This window comes from Sinocyclocheilus anshuiensis, unplaced genomic scaffold (assembly GCF_001515605.1).
Source record: "Sinocyclocheilus anshuiensis isolate Anshui unplaced genomic scaffold, SAMN03320099.WGS_v1.1 scaffold48, whole genome shotgun sequence".
Taxonomy (NCBI): domain Eukaryota; kingdom Metazoa; phylum Chordata; class Actinopteri; order Cypriniformes; family Cyprinidae; genus Sinocyclocheilus; species Sinocyclocheilus anshuiensis.
In genome coordinates, this window is record NW_015554124.1 from 285,501 (window position 1) to 301,943 (window position 16,443).

General features: G+C 36.0%; 1 protein-coding gene across 4 annotated transcripts in view; it reads left to right on the top strand.

Annotated features, from left to right (window-relative positions):
• LOC107670116 (glutamate receptor ionotropic, kainate 1) overlaps window positions 1–7,687 on the top strand; it is a 29,718-nt gene extending 22,031 nt beyond the window's left edge. For 2 of the 4 annotated variants that reach the window (XM_016462613.1, XM_016462616.1), the window contains 9 exons: window positions 804–911; window positions 1,005–1,046; window positions 2,290–2,403; window positions 2,475–2,678; window positions 2,786–3,009; window positions 4,004–4,122; window positions 4,368–4,585; window positions 6,359–6,584; window positions 6,830–7,687. In XM_016462613.1, coding sequence (XP_016318099.1) covers window positions 804–911; window positions 1,005–1,046; window positions 2,290–2,403; window positions 2,475–2,678; window positions 2,786–3,009; window positions 4,004–4,122; window positions 4,368–4,585; window positions 6,359–6,584; window positions 6,830–7,119 — 1,545 coding nt within the window. In that variant the 3' untranslated portion in view covers window positions 7,120–7,687. The remainder of the gene's footprint in view (window positions 1–803; window positions 912–1,004; window positions 1,047–2,289; window positions 2,404–2,474; window positions 2,679–2,785; window positions 3,010–4,003; window positions 4,123–4,367; window positions 4,586–6,358; window positions 6,585–6,829) is intronic. The other 2 variants (XM_016462614.1, XM_016462615.1) reach the window with 2 other exon arrangements.
• Window positions 7,688–16,443: the final 8,756 nt, after the last annotated feature.

A 16,443-nucleotide genomic window follows, 5' to 3' on the forward strand; every position in this document is an offset into this window, starting at 1 on the left:
ATAAAAAAATGCATTTTTATTAGTCAAATATATATATTTTTTATTGTAAAAATCATTACATTAATAATTTTATCTAATAAATATATGTATTTATTTAACATAAATACAAGGTGCTTGTTAGAAAAAATATAATGTATTTCTATAATTAAATGCAGTGCATTTAATTAAATTAAGTTCATTAAATCATATTTTTATTTCATGAATTAATGTATTTAATTAGTTAATTAATTAATTGATTTAGAAATAATTAATCCAGTTAATAAAAATAGAATTATAACAGAATAGAAAATAATAATGTAATCTTTTTTTATAATACAATAATGAATCCTTATATACATACCCTTAAAAATAAAATATAAATAAGATATAAACAAATAAATAATTTTCTAAATGTATGTAATACTGTGGGACTGTGATCACATAAGTGTTGTTGGTTCATGCGTTCCCAGGTTTGAGTCTGATCTGGGTTATGTCACAGTCTCATTCCCTCTCACTCTTACTTTCCTGTCTGCACTTCACTGTATTATTAAAATAATGGCAGAAAGCCTCCCAAAACACATAACAATGTGTGTGTAAGCTAATGCATCAAGGAAAGGTTGGAAACACAGGGCTGAGCATGAGCCAAAAACACATTCTCAACTAATGATGATGATGATAATGCTGCATCTGGCCTCTAAAGTGAGACTTAAAATAAAAGCAAATGAGCAGTCAGAGTTTTATGATCTCTGTCTTTATTACGACACCCTCATTTTTAATCTAAACGCCTGTTCTGGAATGAAATCAGATCTCTTCTCTTCTTGTAGGCTCAGTTGAACGGACTGACCGGACAGATCATCATAAACAAGACAGACGGCCTGAGGAAAGACTTCGACCTCGACATCATCAGTCTGAAAGAGGACGGGATGGAAAAGGTAAAACCAGAAAATAATCCCGTTTGCATGAGCAGCATCTGTCTAAACTGATATCTGCCATACATGTCAATTTTTTTGTTTTCTTTTCACAAGCAGTTTATGGAAAGTGGTCGTTTTAACAAAGTATGGAAGAAGGTTTGTATTGAACGTCAAAAATGTGACATTTGAGTCCTTTTTCTCCTTACAAAACATACCATGGTACTGAATGATACTATGTTATTTCCTAAAAAACATAGTATATTACCATGGTACTTTTTCCATTTATGACCCTCAACCTGCTAATACCTCTTGTGCTGGTTTCTAGATGTTATTGATGTCTTATATACTCTCATGTTGGCAAGTTCATGGCTCAGTTATGGATTATACTTAGTTTTACCACTTATTTATAATTGCATTAAATAAACTTAATTTATTTCCTTTTCTAACGCTGTCAAACTCTCAGCAGGTGGCTCTAAACCAAACGCAACATAAAGCAGCTAAGAGCTCTGCAACCATTTATGAAATATTACATCACTCATAGAGTCAACAATGCAGAGAGCTCATTTTATTAAACATCTGTTTATGTGCACTAATCACACGGCAAGCGCTCAATTTGAGGACTCTCTCTTAATGCATATTTTACAACGCTCCCCGTGACAACAGCTATCAGACAGAGGTGACTTAGTGTAGCGAATGAAGCTACTGCGCTGCACAGAAACACACACAGACCATCTCAGAGGAGTGACTGCTTGCGTCGTCTTTCAGTGGATTTACATTAATTGCTCATGTAAAAGAAAGCAATAATAGAGCACTTGCTTTGCACATTAATATATGTGGTAGATTACTCAAAATACAGTCAGTTCTCAGCAGTTTTAAGGCTTTCTAGATATGTTTTCTCTTAGATAAAGTACTTTTCCTTTGCTCCACTAAGTAATGAAGGTGTATTGTATGCATTTATTCCCATTTTTCCCTTAATCCTTTTATTGTCTTTTTTTATTGACCCTATTAGACCTAAAGTGCCAAAGCTGAAGTGTGTAATTTTTGTGATCTATCTATCTATCTATCTATCTATCTATCTATCTATCTCATCTTTTTTATATATCATTTTTTTAACTGGTTTTTAATGATTTTAGTTTTAGTTACCAACAACACTGTTTTAAACCACAGACGTGTGAAAATTGTACACACATTTGTCTCTGGTAAATATTTAAAGAAATAGTGTGTCATCTTTTACTCATTCTCATGTCACCCATTTAACTCGTGACAACATGAGGATGAGTAAATAACAGATTTTTTAAATGTTTGGGTGTATTATTCCCTTAATCTGTCCTGTAGAATAAACACTATTCGGCATCAGAACAATTAAACTATTTGCTTATGTGGTTCTGCATCTGTTTAGATCGGTGTGTGGAACTCAAACACCGGCCTTAACCTGACAGATAGCAACAAAGACAAAAACACCAACGTCACCGACTCCATGGCCAACCGCACTCTCATCGTCACCACAATTCTGGTAGGAATCAACCAATGCAGAGCATCAACAAGACCATCCACCTGTAACTAACAGTACTTTTGCCCCTGCAGGAAAACCCATATGTGATGTACAAGAAGTCAGATAAGCCTCTGTATGGGAACGATCGGTTTGAAGGCTACTGTTTGGATCTCCTGAAGGAGTTGTCCAACATCCTAGGCTTTTCCTATGAAGTCAAACTGGTGTCTGATGGGAAATACGGAGCTCAGAATGACAAAGGAGAGTGGAACGGCATGGTCCGAGAGCTGATCGATCATGTAAGTCTAATGATTAAGAGTTTTGTGGGTAATCTGTCACTCATTTCAAATGGTCTTAAAGAGTCAAGAGGATTCCCATGAATTAATTCTCACTGGCTTCATTATAGGTGGCAGATTTGGCCGTGGCGCCGCTCACCATCACTTACGTGCGAGAGAAAGTCATCGATTTTTCCAAGCCCTTCATGACTCTGGGAATCTCTATCCTCTACCACAAACCCAATGGCACCAATCCAGGTGTCTTCTCCTTCCTGAACCCGCTCTCTCCGGACATCTGGATGTATGTGCTGCTGGCTTGCCTCGGGGTCAGCTGTGTGCTGTTCGTCATTGCCAGGTAAAATCCATATCAACCCATTTTAACCTTTAAGTGGGATTAAATTCTTCAAATTGGATCGGTTTCATGCTTCTGTTATGTCTTGTTGGATTGTGGTTAATTAGCTTTTGTTTTACTGCCCAGCAGTAATAGCTCAAAAACACAGTCTTGGCCAGCTCATTTTTAATACAAATGCAAATGTGTCTTCATTTCGCAAATTTATATATATATTTTTTAACTCATACTTCTATTTGAACATTTGCAGTTAAAATATAATTTTTAGTGAAGTTATCTTTTTTGGCTTACACTCTAAAAACAAGTTTTGGCTAAAAATAAATGTAAATAAATAAAATAATAATAATAACAACAACAACAGTTTGCATGAATCTTTTTAACTTGAAATTAATAAATTACATTGAGTTAGTAGAGCTTAATTTGTAGCATGAACACAATTGATTACCATTCCAACTAATTTCAACATAAACATGTATTATAAATAGGTTAGCTATATAAATAGTTATTTCTACCTGATTTGTTTGCATAAATTTGTATGTTTAGGTTGATTCAGTGATGTTAAATAATTTAGATTTACCATTTTAGGTTACCATTCTTTCAGTATAACACCTCATTTCCACATCTATTCTCTTTATGCAGTCTTATGTAAAGCATGCTGAGAACTAGAAATCTAATGCCCAATTTTCTAGTTATTTTAAAAATTAAATGAATGCAGACATTTGAGTTTAAATTACACACGATGCAAGTTGATGTAATGATCAACATTATTATGTCAGTTAGAACTCATCAAATAATATTGGCAACTTAAAAGATTTAAATAAATCAATAAGGATTTTACAATTTTAAACTTATAATTTAGAATTTTCAGCTTGCAAGCATGTATTTATTTAGCTCGTTTTAACAGACGGACGCCCTGAATTTATTTTTAAAATGCATCAGCCACAGTGCTGATTTGTGTCCATTTACAGTGAAATGTTGGTGTGTTGGTGCTGTTCTGCAGGTTCACCCCGTATGAATGGTACAACCCTCATCCCTGCAACCCTGATTCAGATGTTGTTGAGAACAACTTCACCTTAATCAACAGCGTTTGGTTTGGTGTTGGAGCTCTTATGCAGCAAGGTATGAGATTTAACACACATGGTTTCCTACTTTAGGGTGGCCAAATATGTTGAAATCTACAAAAATGACTCAATTAAACTCTGAAAATAGTGTCAATGTGTGCTTTCAATTTCATTATGTTCTCTTCATGCATTTTATTTTTTATTATATTATATATTGTAAAACAAATAAAAAAAAACCATTCTGGATTTTACAGCATTTTTAACCATTCATCTGTTAACTGGTTGAACATTTGTCATGGTCAGGATCGGAGTTGATGCCCAAGGCTTTGTCCACCAGGATTGTTGGAGGTATCTGGTGGTTCTTCACCCTCATCATCATCTCGTCCTACACGGCTAACCTGGCCGCCTTCCTCACCGTGGAGCGAATGGATTCGCCCATAGACTCGGCCGATGATCTGGCCAAACAGACCAAGATTGAGTATGGTGCTGTGAGGGACGGGTCTACTATGACTTTCTTTAAGGTTAGGCAACTTGCTTTTGATATTGTATTTTTATTAGTCTCTACAAGCAAAAAAAAAATCAGCCTGTTTAACATTTCATGCAATGTGTGGGTGGTTTGTGGTACATTCGTTTGGCACTGAATTAAGACAGGTGGTTTGAGGTTTGATGGGCAAACAGCAGTTACACCTCCAGACACAAAACCTGCGATTTTACACGCACAGATTGGCGGGACACGGACCTCAGCCAGCAGGAAATACATGTACAATGCGAATTAAAGCAGCTTATAGAGAAAGAGAGCGTTATGAGGGCATTTGTCACAACACTGATCTAAACCAGCATAGCAAAGAAGGATTTCATGGCAGAAATAAAGCATAAGCACAGGAAATCCAGTAGTTAGATCAGCGTACTGTAAATTTATTCACAGCTATAACATGAATTTTGGCAGAAGAAACACTGCTCATCCTCTAAAAACCCTTGAAATTTGCACTATGGCTGTAAATAATTTCATATGTTTTTTAGGAGTGGAGATTATGAATATTCTCTTACAGAAAACAATAGTTTTGGCTCTTAATTCTGATTATGAAATGATAGTTATGGTCCTGGATGCTGACTGGTGATCAATACATTGCTTTAATTGTGCTTAATGTGTATATCAACCATATTAGAAACAGCTTAGTTTACATGTCATCTATAGATCTGCCTATGAGACTTTATGAATTTGATTAATAAAATGACATTTTAAAAATACTTAAATATATAATACAGCCTTATTTTATTTCTTAATTAGATGATCAACATTCCAAACTGTAAAAAAAGATATACTCATAAAAGGTTAATGAACTAGACTAATTTGCAGATAAATACTAATATTTGATTAATGATTAATAATTGTTGTCTTTTATCATATTAGTGTTACTGAAATTGTATAAAAACAATAAACCACTTAAGATTTTTTTTTTAAACAGATGATCCTGATGGGCAGTGATATATTTTATTTTATATTTTATTATTGAATTTTATTTTATTTATTTATTTATTATTTTGTTCTGTTATTTTATATTATTTTAGTAATTTATTTTATTATTTATCTTGTTCCATTTTAATTTTATTTAATGTTATATTGTATTATTTTTAGTGCTGTCAAACAATTAATCGCGATTAATCGAATCGAAAATAAAAGTTTTTGTTTAAATAATGTGTGTATACTGTGTATATTTATTATGTATATATAAATACAAACACATGCATGTATATATTTAATAAACATGTTATGTTTATATATTAAATATATTTATATATAATAAAACATAAGAATATAAATATATAAATGCATATACATGTAAATATTTTCAAAATATATACCGTATGTGTGTGCATTTATATATACATAATAAATATACACATTAAACATACATATATTATGTAAACAAAAACTTTTATTTTGGATGCGATTAATCGTGATTAATCGTTTGACAGCACTAATTATATTATTTTACTGCATGTTATTTTATTAATTTATTTTATTATATATTTTTTTATTTTATTTAATGTTGTGTTATATTATATTATATTGTATTATTTTATTGTATTGTATGTTATTTTATTATTTTATTTTAACTTCAGTAAAGACTGTCACACACCTTTAAGTGGCTCCTTGCATTAATATAAACATTTAAATTTATTAATTTGATATATACGCTGCCAAAGCGACATTGCATTCAAGGTATATATATGTATTCCTTGGAAATCGAACCCATGGGCTCTACTATAATACCATCATATATCTTTCACAGAAATCAAAGATCTCCACCTATGAGAAGATGTGGGCGTTCATGAGCAGCCGGAAGAACACAGCCCTGGTGAAGAATAACAGAGAGGGAATCCAGCGCGTTATGACCACAGATTACGCTCTTCTGATGGAGTCCACCAGCATCGAGTACATCAGCCAGAGAAACTGCAACCTCACGCAGATTGGAGGACTCATCGACTCAAAGGGCTACGGAGTCGGCACTCCTATTGGTACTCTCACATAAAACACTGTCAAAATTTGTCAAAAATGTTCAAGTACACTCTAAAAATGCTGGGTTAAATATAACCCAGCGCTGGGTTAAAAAGGGACAAACCCAGCTATTGGGTTGCTTTGACTCACAACCCAACCAATATATATATATATTTTTTTTTTCAGTTAATGTTTATTTTATTTTAAGCAAAATGTTTGTTTTTTATAGCTTTAGTTAACGATAATAACTCTGGGTTTCTCTCAGGTTCCCCGTATCGTGACAAGGTGACCATCGCCATCCTGCAGTTACAGGAGGAGGGGAAACTGCACATGATGAAGGAGAAGTGGTGGCGAGGAAACGGCTGTCCCGAGGAGGACAGTAAAGAGGCCAGCGCTTTGGGAGTGGAGAACATCGGAGGAATCTTCATCGTGCTGGCGGCCGGACTCGTCCTGTCCGTGTTCGTGGCCATCGGCGAGTTTATCTATAAATCCAGGAGGAACCTGGACATCGAGGAGGTGAGCGTGGGACAGTGTGAATGGCACAATAAATACTGATGGACATCACAGGACTTCTGAGGACGTCACTGGGAGTTTTATAATGTACTTTTGCTCCTCGACCTTCTTAAAACCAGATATACTCTGACTAAACAACACTTAAATGATGTTAGCCGTGTGAGAATTGGTGGCGACGTTGGACGCTGAGCAACATTTTCAACATCAACTTTTTTTTTTTTTACATTTTTCAGATGGACAAACAATAAGATGAAAAGTATCTGTCAGTAAAATATGAATAAAGACAGGAGTGTAAGTTCGCAGTTCAACTATTACACCAGTTACTATATTGTAGAGTAGTTCACATCCATGTAGTGTGTATTTAGATTTAAAGACTGTCTTTACAGACATATTCCTCCTTAATTTATGACAAGACATGTCTGTGAGTTTTATTATAGGTGATGTGTGTAATTTTTCCATGTTAAAATTAGTCAATTATACATCATTCATTCATAGGTTGATTTTCCCGAAGAGTGCAACCAACATTATTCTGTTTTATTTTGTTTTAAACATTTTTGTTTGAAATGAATTACAATTGCACATTACAATTTATTGCAATAATGGGGAAGTCAGTGTTGTTTTTAAAAAAACGGATACATTTATTTGGAAAAATAAAAATTTGGTTAGTTTTATGTCTTTTTCAGTAAAAGCATTTTTAAAGTCTTCACATGAATTTACGTTTACTTCTGGCTACTTTTATCAAGAGCATATTAACTGAGACAGATAATATTGCATTAAAATATGATCAGTTTCTCAAAATGGAGCTTAGAGCAGTTTCTCAATATTGCAAAGTAATGATGATTAATTTGTTATTTTATGCAACGTTACTGTGTTTTAGCATGCATGAAATGTCAAATAGTAGATGGGAAACCTGTTTGAAAACCATTTTTGCATTTCCATTTGATGATGTAGGAATTACATACTTCACTTTCAAAGACTCATTCTGACGGTCATAGCCTTTAAAATGACTTATTTCATTCAACGACTGTGGGTAACATTTGTCTTAAAACTGTTATATGAACCCTTTTTTAATAGTAAGAATGAGCAAACATGTCTACAAAGCAGATTTAACATGCAGAACAAGCATAGTTCTCAATGAAATTGAAAATGTTGAGCGAAGTGACAAAATCATTACCGAACAGAGCATATGTAATGTTTGAAATGCAGTGTGATGTAGATTTTGAATCTGTGCAACACAACTAAATGTTTGTCATGGCTCTTTTTGTGGTTGAAGCTGGTTAGGGCAAAACCTCCGATTAACAGGCTGGTTACATTTTATTCAGTCTACAGGTGCAAGTTCATTTTTTCATCATTTCTGCTTTTGTATTGTTTGACACTTACGAAAATGCATATAAATATTTTATCACTTTGAAATGATTTCTTCATGAGCACAATATATATTCCTTGGTTTCTTGATTATTTGCCTCTTGTAGTTTGATAAGTGCTTTAATGAGTTTTGGCACACAAAGTTTCTTTCAGGAATGTACGTCCAGTCTTCTGCATCTGAAAATATGTGAATTTAATTCAAGTATTTTATTATAGAACCTCTTTGGTGATGGGCTTCTGCTGAAACAGCATTGTGATTTCTTTTCCTTCTTTTAGTAAAGTTGCAGTATGTAACTGTTTTGGTTAAAAATGAACAAACATCAGTTATTGAGCAAATCCTTATCTTACCTCGATTTGCAACGGTAGGCTTATTGATTGAGTTTATTTGTATAGCGCTTTTCACGATACAAATCGTTGCAAAGCAACTTTACAGCAAATTAAGTTTCTACAATATTTATCAGTGGTGACTGTCAGTTAATGTACATATGGCAGAAATGTACGGAAAAATCAATTAAAGATGTAATCAAACAGACGATGAACACTATTAACAGCAATTATTATATAATGCAATCAAACTTTAATCTAGATTTAAACAGTGAGAGAGTGTCTTGTAATGAAATTAACTCATTTGTAAGGGAATTAACCATTAATTTTATTTCTAGCTCAGGTTTTGAAAGGACTCGAATCTGAAAATGGAGAAAATTATTGGTCATCCAATCTTTTACATTTTTAACACACTCTGTTAGCTTAGATAATTTAGAAGTTTCATCTGGTCTTGTTGAGATATATAGATGAGTATCATCAGCATAACAGTGGAAACTAATCCCGTATTTTCTAATAATATTACCAAGGGGCAACATGTATATTGAAAATAGCAGAGGACCTAGGACAGATCCTTGTGGCACTCCATATTTTACTGGTGATAATTGAGATGACTCCCCATTTAAATGAACAAAATGGTAGCGATCGGACAGGTAGGATCTAAACCATCTTAAAGCCTGCCTTGAATACCTGTATAGTTTTGTAATCGATCTATGAGTATGTCATGATCTATAGTGTCAAACGCAGCACTAAGATCAAGTAAAACTAGCAATGAGATGCAGCCTTGGTCTAAACAACAATTATCATTAACACCTGTGTCAAATCTAAGAAACCTCAAACTTTGCATCGTCCGTAAAGAGAAAACACAGAAGCCTGTGCTAAAACAAGAGTAAATATCGGCGTGTGTTTTGAGAAGTGGCGACAGGTCCGAGATCCGAATTGATTAAAGACTGACGCAGATAAACAGGTAAGACGTTTGATTTTAGTGGCTCCGTAGGCATCTAGCTAACATTAGAGCACTTGTTCGTTTGATTCAGATATAGGTATCTAGCTTCCTTTGTTGTTGTTTTGTCGTTTTGTTGTGGTCACTGCAGGTAAATGGCATTTACTTTCTGATAGCAATGCGTGAGAGCAATTCTGCTTTGTGATCCGCTGAACTAACTGAGCAATCAATAGAACTAAACGTCAGTAACGTGAATTATTTTAAAACATTTACGTTTTTATTTGATCATAACAAAGCAGCAGATATGTTACTTACTTGTTCAGGTGACATTTTTGTAGGATATAATATAGTGGAATTTATGTGGATGTACAGCTACATTTACATGCAACCAAATAATCCATTTGTAATCGGATTGATGGCTCAATCGGACTGAAAATGTGTATTTATCCATAAATTAATAAATATTATTTCTGCTGTTAAAAACAAATAAATAAACCGTGTAGGAGAGTGGTTATTATGTGCAAACAGTGAGAAATTCTATATTTGTGCAGTGTGCGAATGTCAAAAAAAAAGAATGCCCGATCACTTTATTTAGCGTTCATGTAAACACTACAGATTCATTAATCGGAATGAATTCAGTCCGATTGAACCAAAAATTGTGCATGTAAACGTAGCCAATAATAATGACAGATGCGCTCTGATGTGGCGATCAGATTCATCCGCGCACAGGAGCAGTGCCGAAGCACAACCCTCGTAAAAAATAACTCCGCGAGTAACTTTTTAAACCTCATAAGCGTTTTTATGTTTCAAACAGAGAGGGCGATATTTCTAAAGTCATACAACAGTTTTTTTTTTTTGAGGAATAGACTAAAATTTACGTTGCTGTTGTCCCAAATGCTTCAGCAGTCATTACACACATGTGAACCAGTGCTGTTTGGTGACTGAAACTTTTCATTTTTAGGTGAACTATTGCTTTCTTGTAAACCTTTTACAAGCTTTATTATTTTTTTGAATAATTGAAGAACAGGTGACCATATGGAGGTGCTATGGAGCTTCTTTGAGTGCTTGACATCTCTCCACAGGTTTGGTAAAGTCCTCCTTGAAACCTCTGATATCTGCAGTGAATGTGCCAGTTTTTGTCAGTTTTTCACTTCTCATGTCTCACAATTTCCATATGATTATGAGCGCTGGCTTCAGGGCTCGGCCCATCAAAAGAATCATTTCTGAGTTCATAAGAGACCTGTGAAATGATTCCATGCAAATGAAGGTCAGATCAGATGTCTCATACAGTGTGTGTGATTTCTGCCTCCCATCAAATGGGATTTTTAAGTCAGAGAAGACCAAATGGAAACTGGTCTTGCACTCTCATTTCTTCCACCCTTCATAAACCCTGAATCTGTCCATGAGATTAAACTTAAGGTGAAAACAAACATGTCAGTCTCCACAGATCTGGGTAAAATGTGTACACTTTTTACACTGATTTTTTAAAATGTATTTCTCAGGGACAAAAAAAAATGTAAAAGAAATTGAGTGAAAATTGCATGCAAATATAGATGCTTGATCTAATGCACAAATGTTCAAACATTTTTATTTGCTATAAGTAACCTTTTGAACCCTTTTAAAAAGCACTTTTTTTCATCATAAACAATATAAGCTCATTTTCACACATTTTTTGTCTAGTTATTGAATAAGGGAATAGTACAGTATTGCTTTGGAAAATCATAATTACAAGATAAAAAGTCATAATTACTACTACACGAAAGACACAATTTAAATAAAATCAAAATTATGACATACTGTTGTAATTGCGAGTTTAAAAAGTCTAAATTGACAAAAATAATTGAGAGAAAAAGTCATAACTGACATAATTTGAAAATTATGACAATTATGTAGTCTTTTTATTTTGAAAATTGTCATAATTATGAAATAAGACTACTGGTGACAAAAATTCAGAATTTTGACATTAATTTGTGAGATAAGATGTTAAAATTTGACTTCATGTTATAATGACTTTTTATCTCATAATTCTGACTTTTTTTGTAGTAAGAAACTGTAACATAGCATCTCTTCTGCTGAATGACAGTATGAGCTGCACAGAAGCTTGAAAGGAGCTTTTGCATTAATCTACGGTTGAGATGACAGTCTGAGGTTTGTATTTTTGATGAACTCTGGGATTGAGTTTAAAACTGCTTTCATTTTTGTTCACTGGACCGTAATCCTCTAACCATGCTTTCTTAATCAAAACTGGGAGTTTTTAATCTAGCTAGGATTATGGATCTATGACCTTGTGCTGCAGCACAGCTGTTTCCTCCTCAGAGCAGCTCTCGGTGTTGTAACGCTTGTAATGTCTGGAATAATCAGACTCTTCATATCTTTCTCTGCATGTGTGATGAGTTTTTTTTTTTACTTGTATGTTTAACTTGTGTTATCAGTGCGTCTGCCCATCTTCTCTCTGCACGTTTAAAAGCTTTAAATGGTTCTCTATGATAGGAAACAATAAGGCCCTTTGAATGTATTTTTTTTCCTAAAATACTATGACAACAAAACCCACCATACTTGCACTATTATTCCTTAACAGATAGTTTTGCATAAGTGGGGAGGAATGTAATTATTGTGACAAGGGGGTTCTTATTAACTGGAGAGTCGCAATGGAGATTAATTTGTGAAATATATTCAGATGTAGCTCTAAGATGTACATTGTTCATTAACTAATAGAAGTCGTAAAATATGTAAAATATTATAAAATGTCAAAAGTCAATTAAACCCAGAAAAGAGATCAAACATTCATCTGTAACGTTTCTATTTACATAAATCGTCAATAATAGTAAATATGAATAGCTTTGCTAATTCTTTAAATGCATACACTGTAATGGCAATAATAAAGGATTTTTTTTTTTTGGATCATCACTCATGAATTGACAGTGAAACAAATACTGAATAATTTGTAGTGTTTTCTGCCCTCTGCTGGTAAGGCAGAAGAAAAGCAATTCCTCCCCTCAGTAACCCTGAGTCTAAAACGGTTTCACCTATACCTCAATTGCATAGACAATGTTTATAAAGTATTACAATCTTATTTTAGCAAAAGTGTAAGATCATTATAAAAGTTATTTTATAACAAAAAATACCTGCAAAAAGAGAAAAATTACATTACAAAGTCACAAATAGTCACAATAGTATAGTTCCACCAGTTTATAATGTGGATCGTCCTTTAGATCAGAAAGTAACTGCACTTCAGAACATCCTAGGTTATTCCCAGACAAACTAAGATGTCTCAGGTGTGAGGGGTTTGATCTCAGAGCTGAAGCCAGAGCAGCACAACCCTCATTTGTGACACCACATTCTCTTAACCTGTAGAGAATGACAAAACGTGAACTGTAGTTGAAATGTCTGTAGTTTGTTATTGACTCTGGTCTCAGAGCAGGGAGGAGATATAAGGACAAGCATTGCCACATACTGCTGCTAAAAGAATGAGACTTATGCATGTTGATGCGCAATGGTGCTGTTTGAAACTGTTATGTGATTCAGAACTGAACAGTTAAATAAGATTAGTAACTGTGTCATGTTAGGTCTTTGGCAGCTTATAAACTGAATAGTATTATGGTTAACTGAATAAAGACATTCGAGGAGTAATGAGATAATTTGTGCTGAGATTTAGTATGTAGTACTGAACAATTATTTTCTTGGCTGATTTTAGAGTTTACATTAAAGGACACGTCTTACTGAGGACAAAAACGTGTGACTATCAAAGAAATGATCTTACCACTGTTTCTCCAGTTTACAGTGAGGATCTTTAAGTCCAGTACAAAGAAGCCTCACACCCAAATCGTGTAGATTATTCCAAGACAGAACCAGTTCTTTCAGGTGTGAGGGGTTTGATCTCAGAATCAATCCAGAGCAGCACAGCCTTCAGCTGTGACACTACATTCCCACAACCGAGAACAATGACATACTCTTCACTCTCTCAGTTCAGATTAATGCTGGGTGGAATATTATAAATAACTATAATTCATATAAGTATAATAAATAATTAGTAGGTAAAAGACTGGCAATTTTGGTTTAAAATTCTTTCAAATTCCAGAATAAAACCTGTTCTGGAATAGGGTAGCCATGTAGCGTGAGTTAACATAGTGACAAAACCCACTTAAAACCAACCAACGCTTACATGAGCTGTCGATCGCAGCTTTGGGAGAGCAGGCTGGGACCACTGGAAGCCGATGACTTGGCTGGAACTGGTCTTCTGGGTGCCACGTTTCAGTCTGATGCTGACGTTGAGATGGCAGCCATGCTTACCCAGGCAGCTCAGAGCATTGGGCTTGATTGGACTCCCCCACCCTGCCCCGAGTGCTTCTCGGCTGGATGATTGGCACTCAGCCACGCTCCACCCCAGATAGATCTGATAGATCAGTTTGCCTCACAAAAATCCTCCCATTGCCCACTGTGGTATTCCCTGACCGAGGCTCCCCTCGGCACAGACACACTGGTGCACAGCTGGCCCAGGGGCCTACACAAGTATGCATTCCCCCAAGTGAGCCTCATCGCACAGACTCAAAGTCAGGGAGGATATGGAACAGGTCCTGATGGTGGCGCCATATTGTTCCAACAAGACCTGGTTCTCGAAGCTCATACTGATGGCATCAACCCCTCCCTGGCAGATTCCCCTGAGGAGGGACCTTCTTTCTCAGGAGCAGAGCACAATCTGGCACCTACGCCCAGAACCTCCATGTCTGGTCCCTGGATGGGACGAGGAGGAATTCAGAGGGCTTTCACCCGCAGTGATGAATACTATTACTCCGGCTAGGGCCCCCTCTACGAGGTGGCTCTACGACCTGAAGTGGCACATTTTCGTTAACTGGTGTTCATCCCAGGGGAAAACACGCAGAGATGTGGTATTGGATCAGTCATATCCTTCTTTAGTGCCCTCTCTATGAAGATGGACCACCCAACTGTGCACACTTCTATCAAGAGGATGGGGAATCTGTAAGCCCTCTCTGTCAATGAAATATGCCTAGAATTTGGGCCAGCAGACTCTTACGTTGTCCTAAGACCCGACCAGGATATGTGCCTAAGGTTCTCACTACTCCCTTTAGGGACCAAAGGCGTGACCCTGCAAGCTATCCCTCCTGACGAGGGAGACCCAGACCTGTCTTTGTTTTGCCCGCTGCAAGCCCTGCACATCTATTTGGAGAATACACAGGGTTTCAAATCGTTTGAAGAGCTCTTTGTCTTATTTGTAGGACAGCAAAGGGGAAGGGTGTCTCTAAACAGAGAATCTCCCACTGGATTGTGGAAACTATTCTCTTGGATTATCATGCCAGAGGTTTACCATTTCCCTTGGGAGTGAGATCTCACTCAACCAGGAGCGTTGCTGCTTAGCCAGCTTTGGCAAATGGTGCCTCACTAGCAGATATTGGTAGAGCTGCGGGCTGAGCTACACCGAATACATTTGCCAGATTCGATAATCTGTGAATGGAACCAGTTTACTCCAGAGTTCTGGGTACTAACACCTGAATTCAGATGCCTGGTAATGTGATAATGTGTGCATGTGAGTCCATATTCAGTTCCTTCTTATGAACCCTGGACTACCCTCTCCATCAGTCAAGTGCTCTCACGCAGCTTGTTTTGCGGTGGAAGTCACTGCAGAACCCATTACTTTAAGTATCCCTCAAGTGAACTCTCATATTAGGTTAGTGGTCCATATGTTGTGACTCCCTATGGTGGTCCCATATGTGTATCTTCTACTGCTAAATTTCTATTAATTAATTTCTATCTGCGTTTCCCCTGGACAGAGAGCTGCTCTGTCACTAGGTACTGTGATTGACTGTTCTCCCCTTATGTTGGTGTCCTCCACAGAACCTTACCTATGTAGTACTTTCTTTAGCAAGTCTATTGGATGCATCTCCACGTCACCTCCCTTCGAGTAGGATGTGGTCTCCATAGTGTTCTCTTCTCACTTGAGGAAGTGAACACTTCCCAACAACCAGGTTCACCAGCCGCTGAATTTTTATTATTATTTTTAAGCAGAAGAAAAGGCTTTCTACTGAGATAACCTCTCCTAGATGTCCAAGGTGAAACGCATGATCCCAGGTGTCTGGAATCCCAAGTGCGACCCCTAATGTCGCAACTTTGACAACGACTCGGTTCCCTCCATCAGGGAACAAGGGTTACCATACATAACTGAGATGTTCTCCGTTGTGACTGTGTTGTGCTTGAGTTTGTTTAAAGTCAAGAGACTGAAATGTCGATTGTGTGAGTGAGTGTGTATTTCATTGTGAATTTCAGTTCTGCAGTATCATGTTACTGAGGAGCAGTTCATGTGTTCAGTCATATACAGCTCAAATAACTGAACTCACAGCAGCAGAAAGAGGCTGAGCGCTTCAAATATACTTGTTTCATGTGTCAGAGTCAAATATTGTCTTACCACAGTTTCTCCAGCTTACATTGAGGATTCTTGAGTACACAACAGAGAAACGCCACACCAGAACTTCCTAGTTTATTCCAAGATAGATTCAGTTTTGTCATCTCAGGTGTAAGGGGTTTGATCTCAAGGTTGAAGCCAGAGCAGCACAACCTTCATCAGTGAAACCACAATTACTTATGCTGCAGAGAAATTAAAATTAAACTTGTAAACACTATGAATTGAAAACAAAAGCAATATAATCATTTGCTGCGATAAACAATAACTTTCAATTCCAATGTAATTAATCCGTTCTGTAAGAAAAACCCACAGACACAGATGT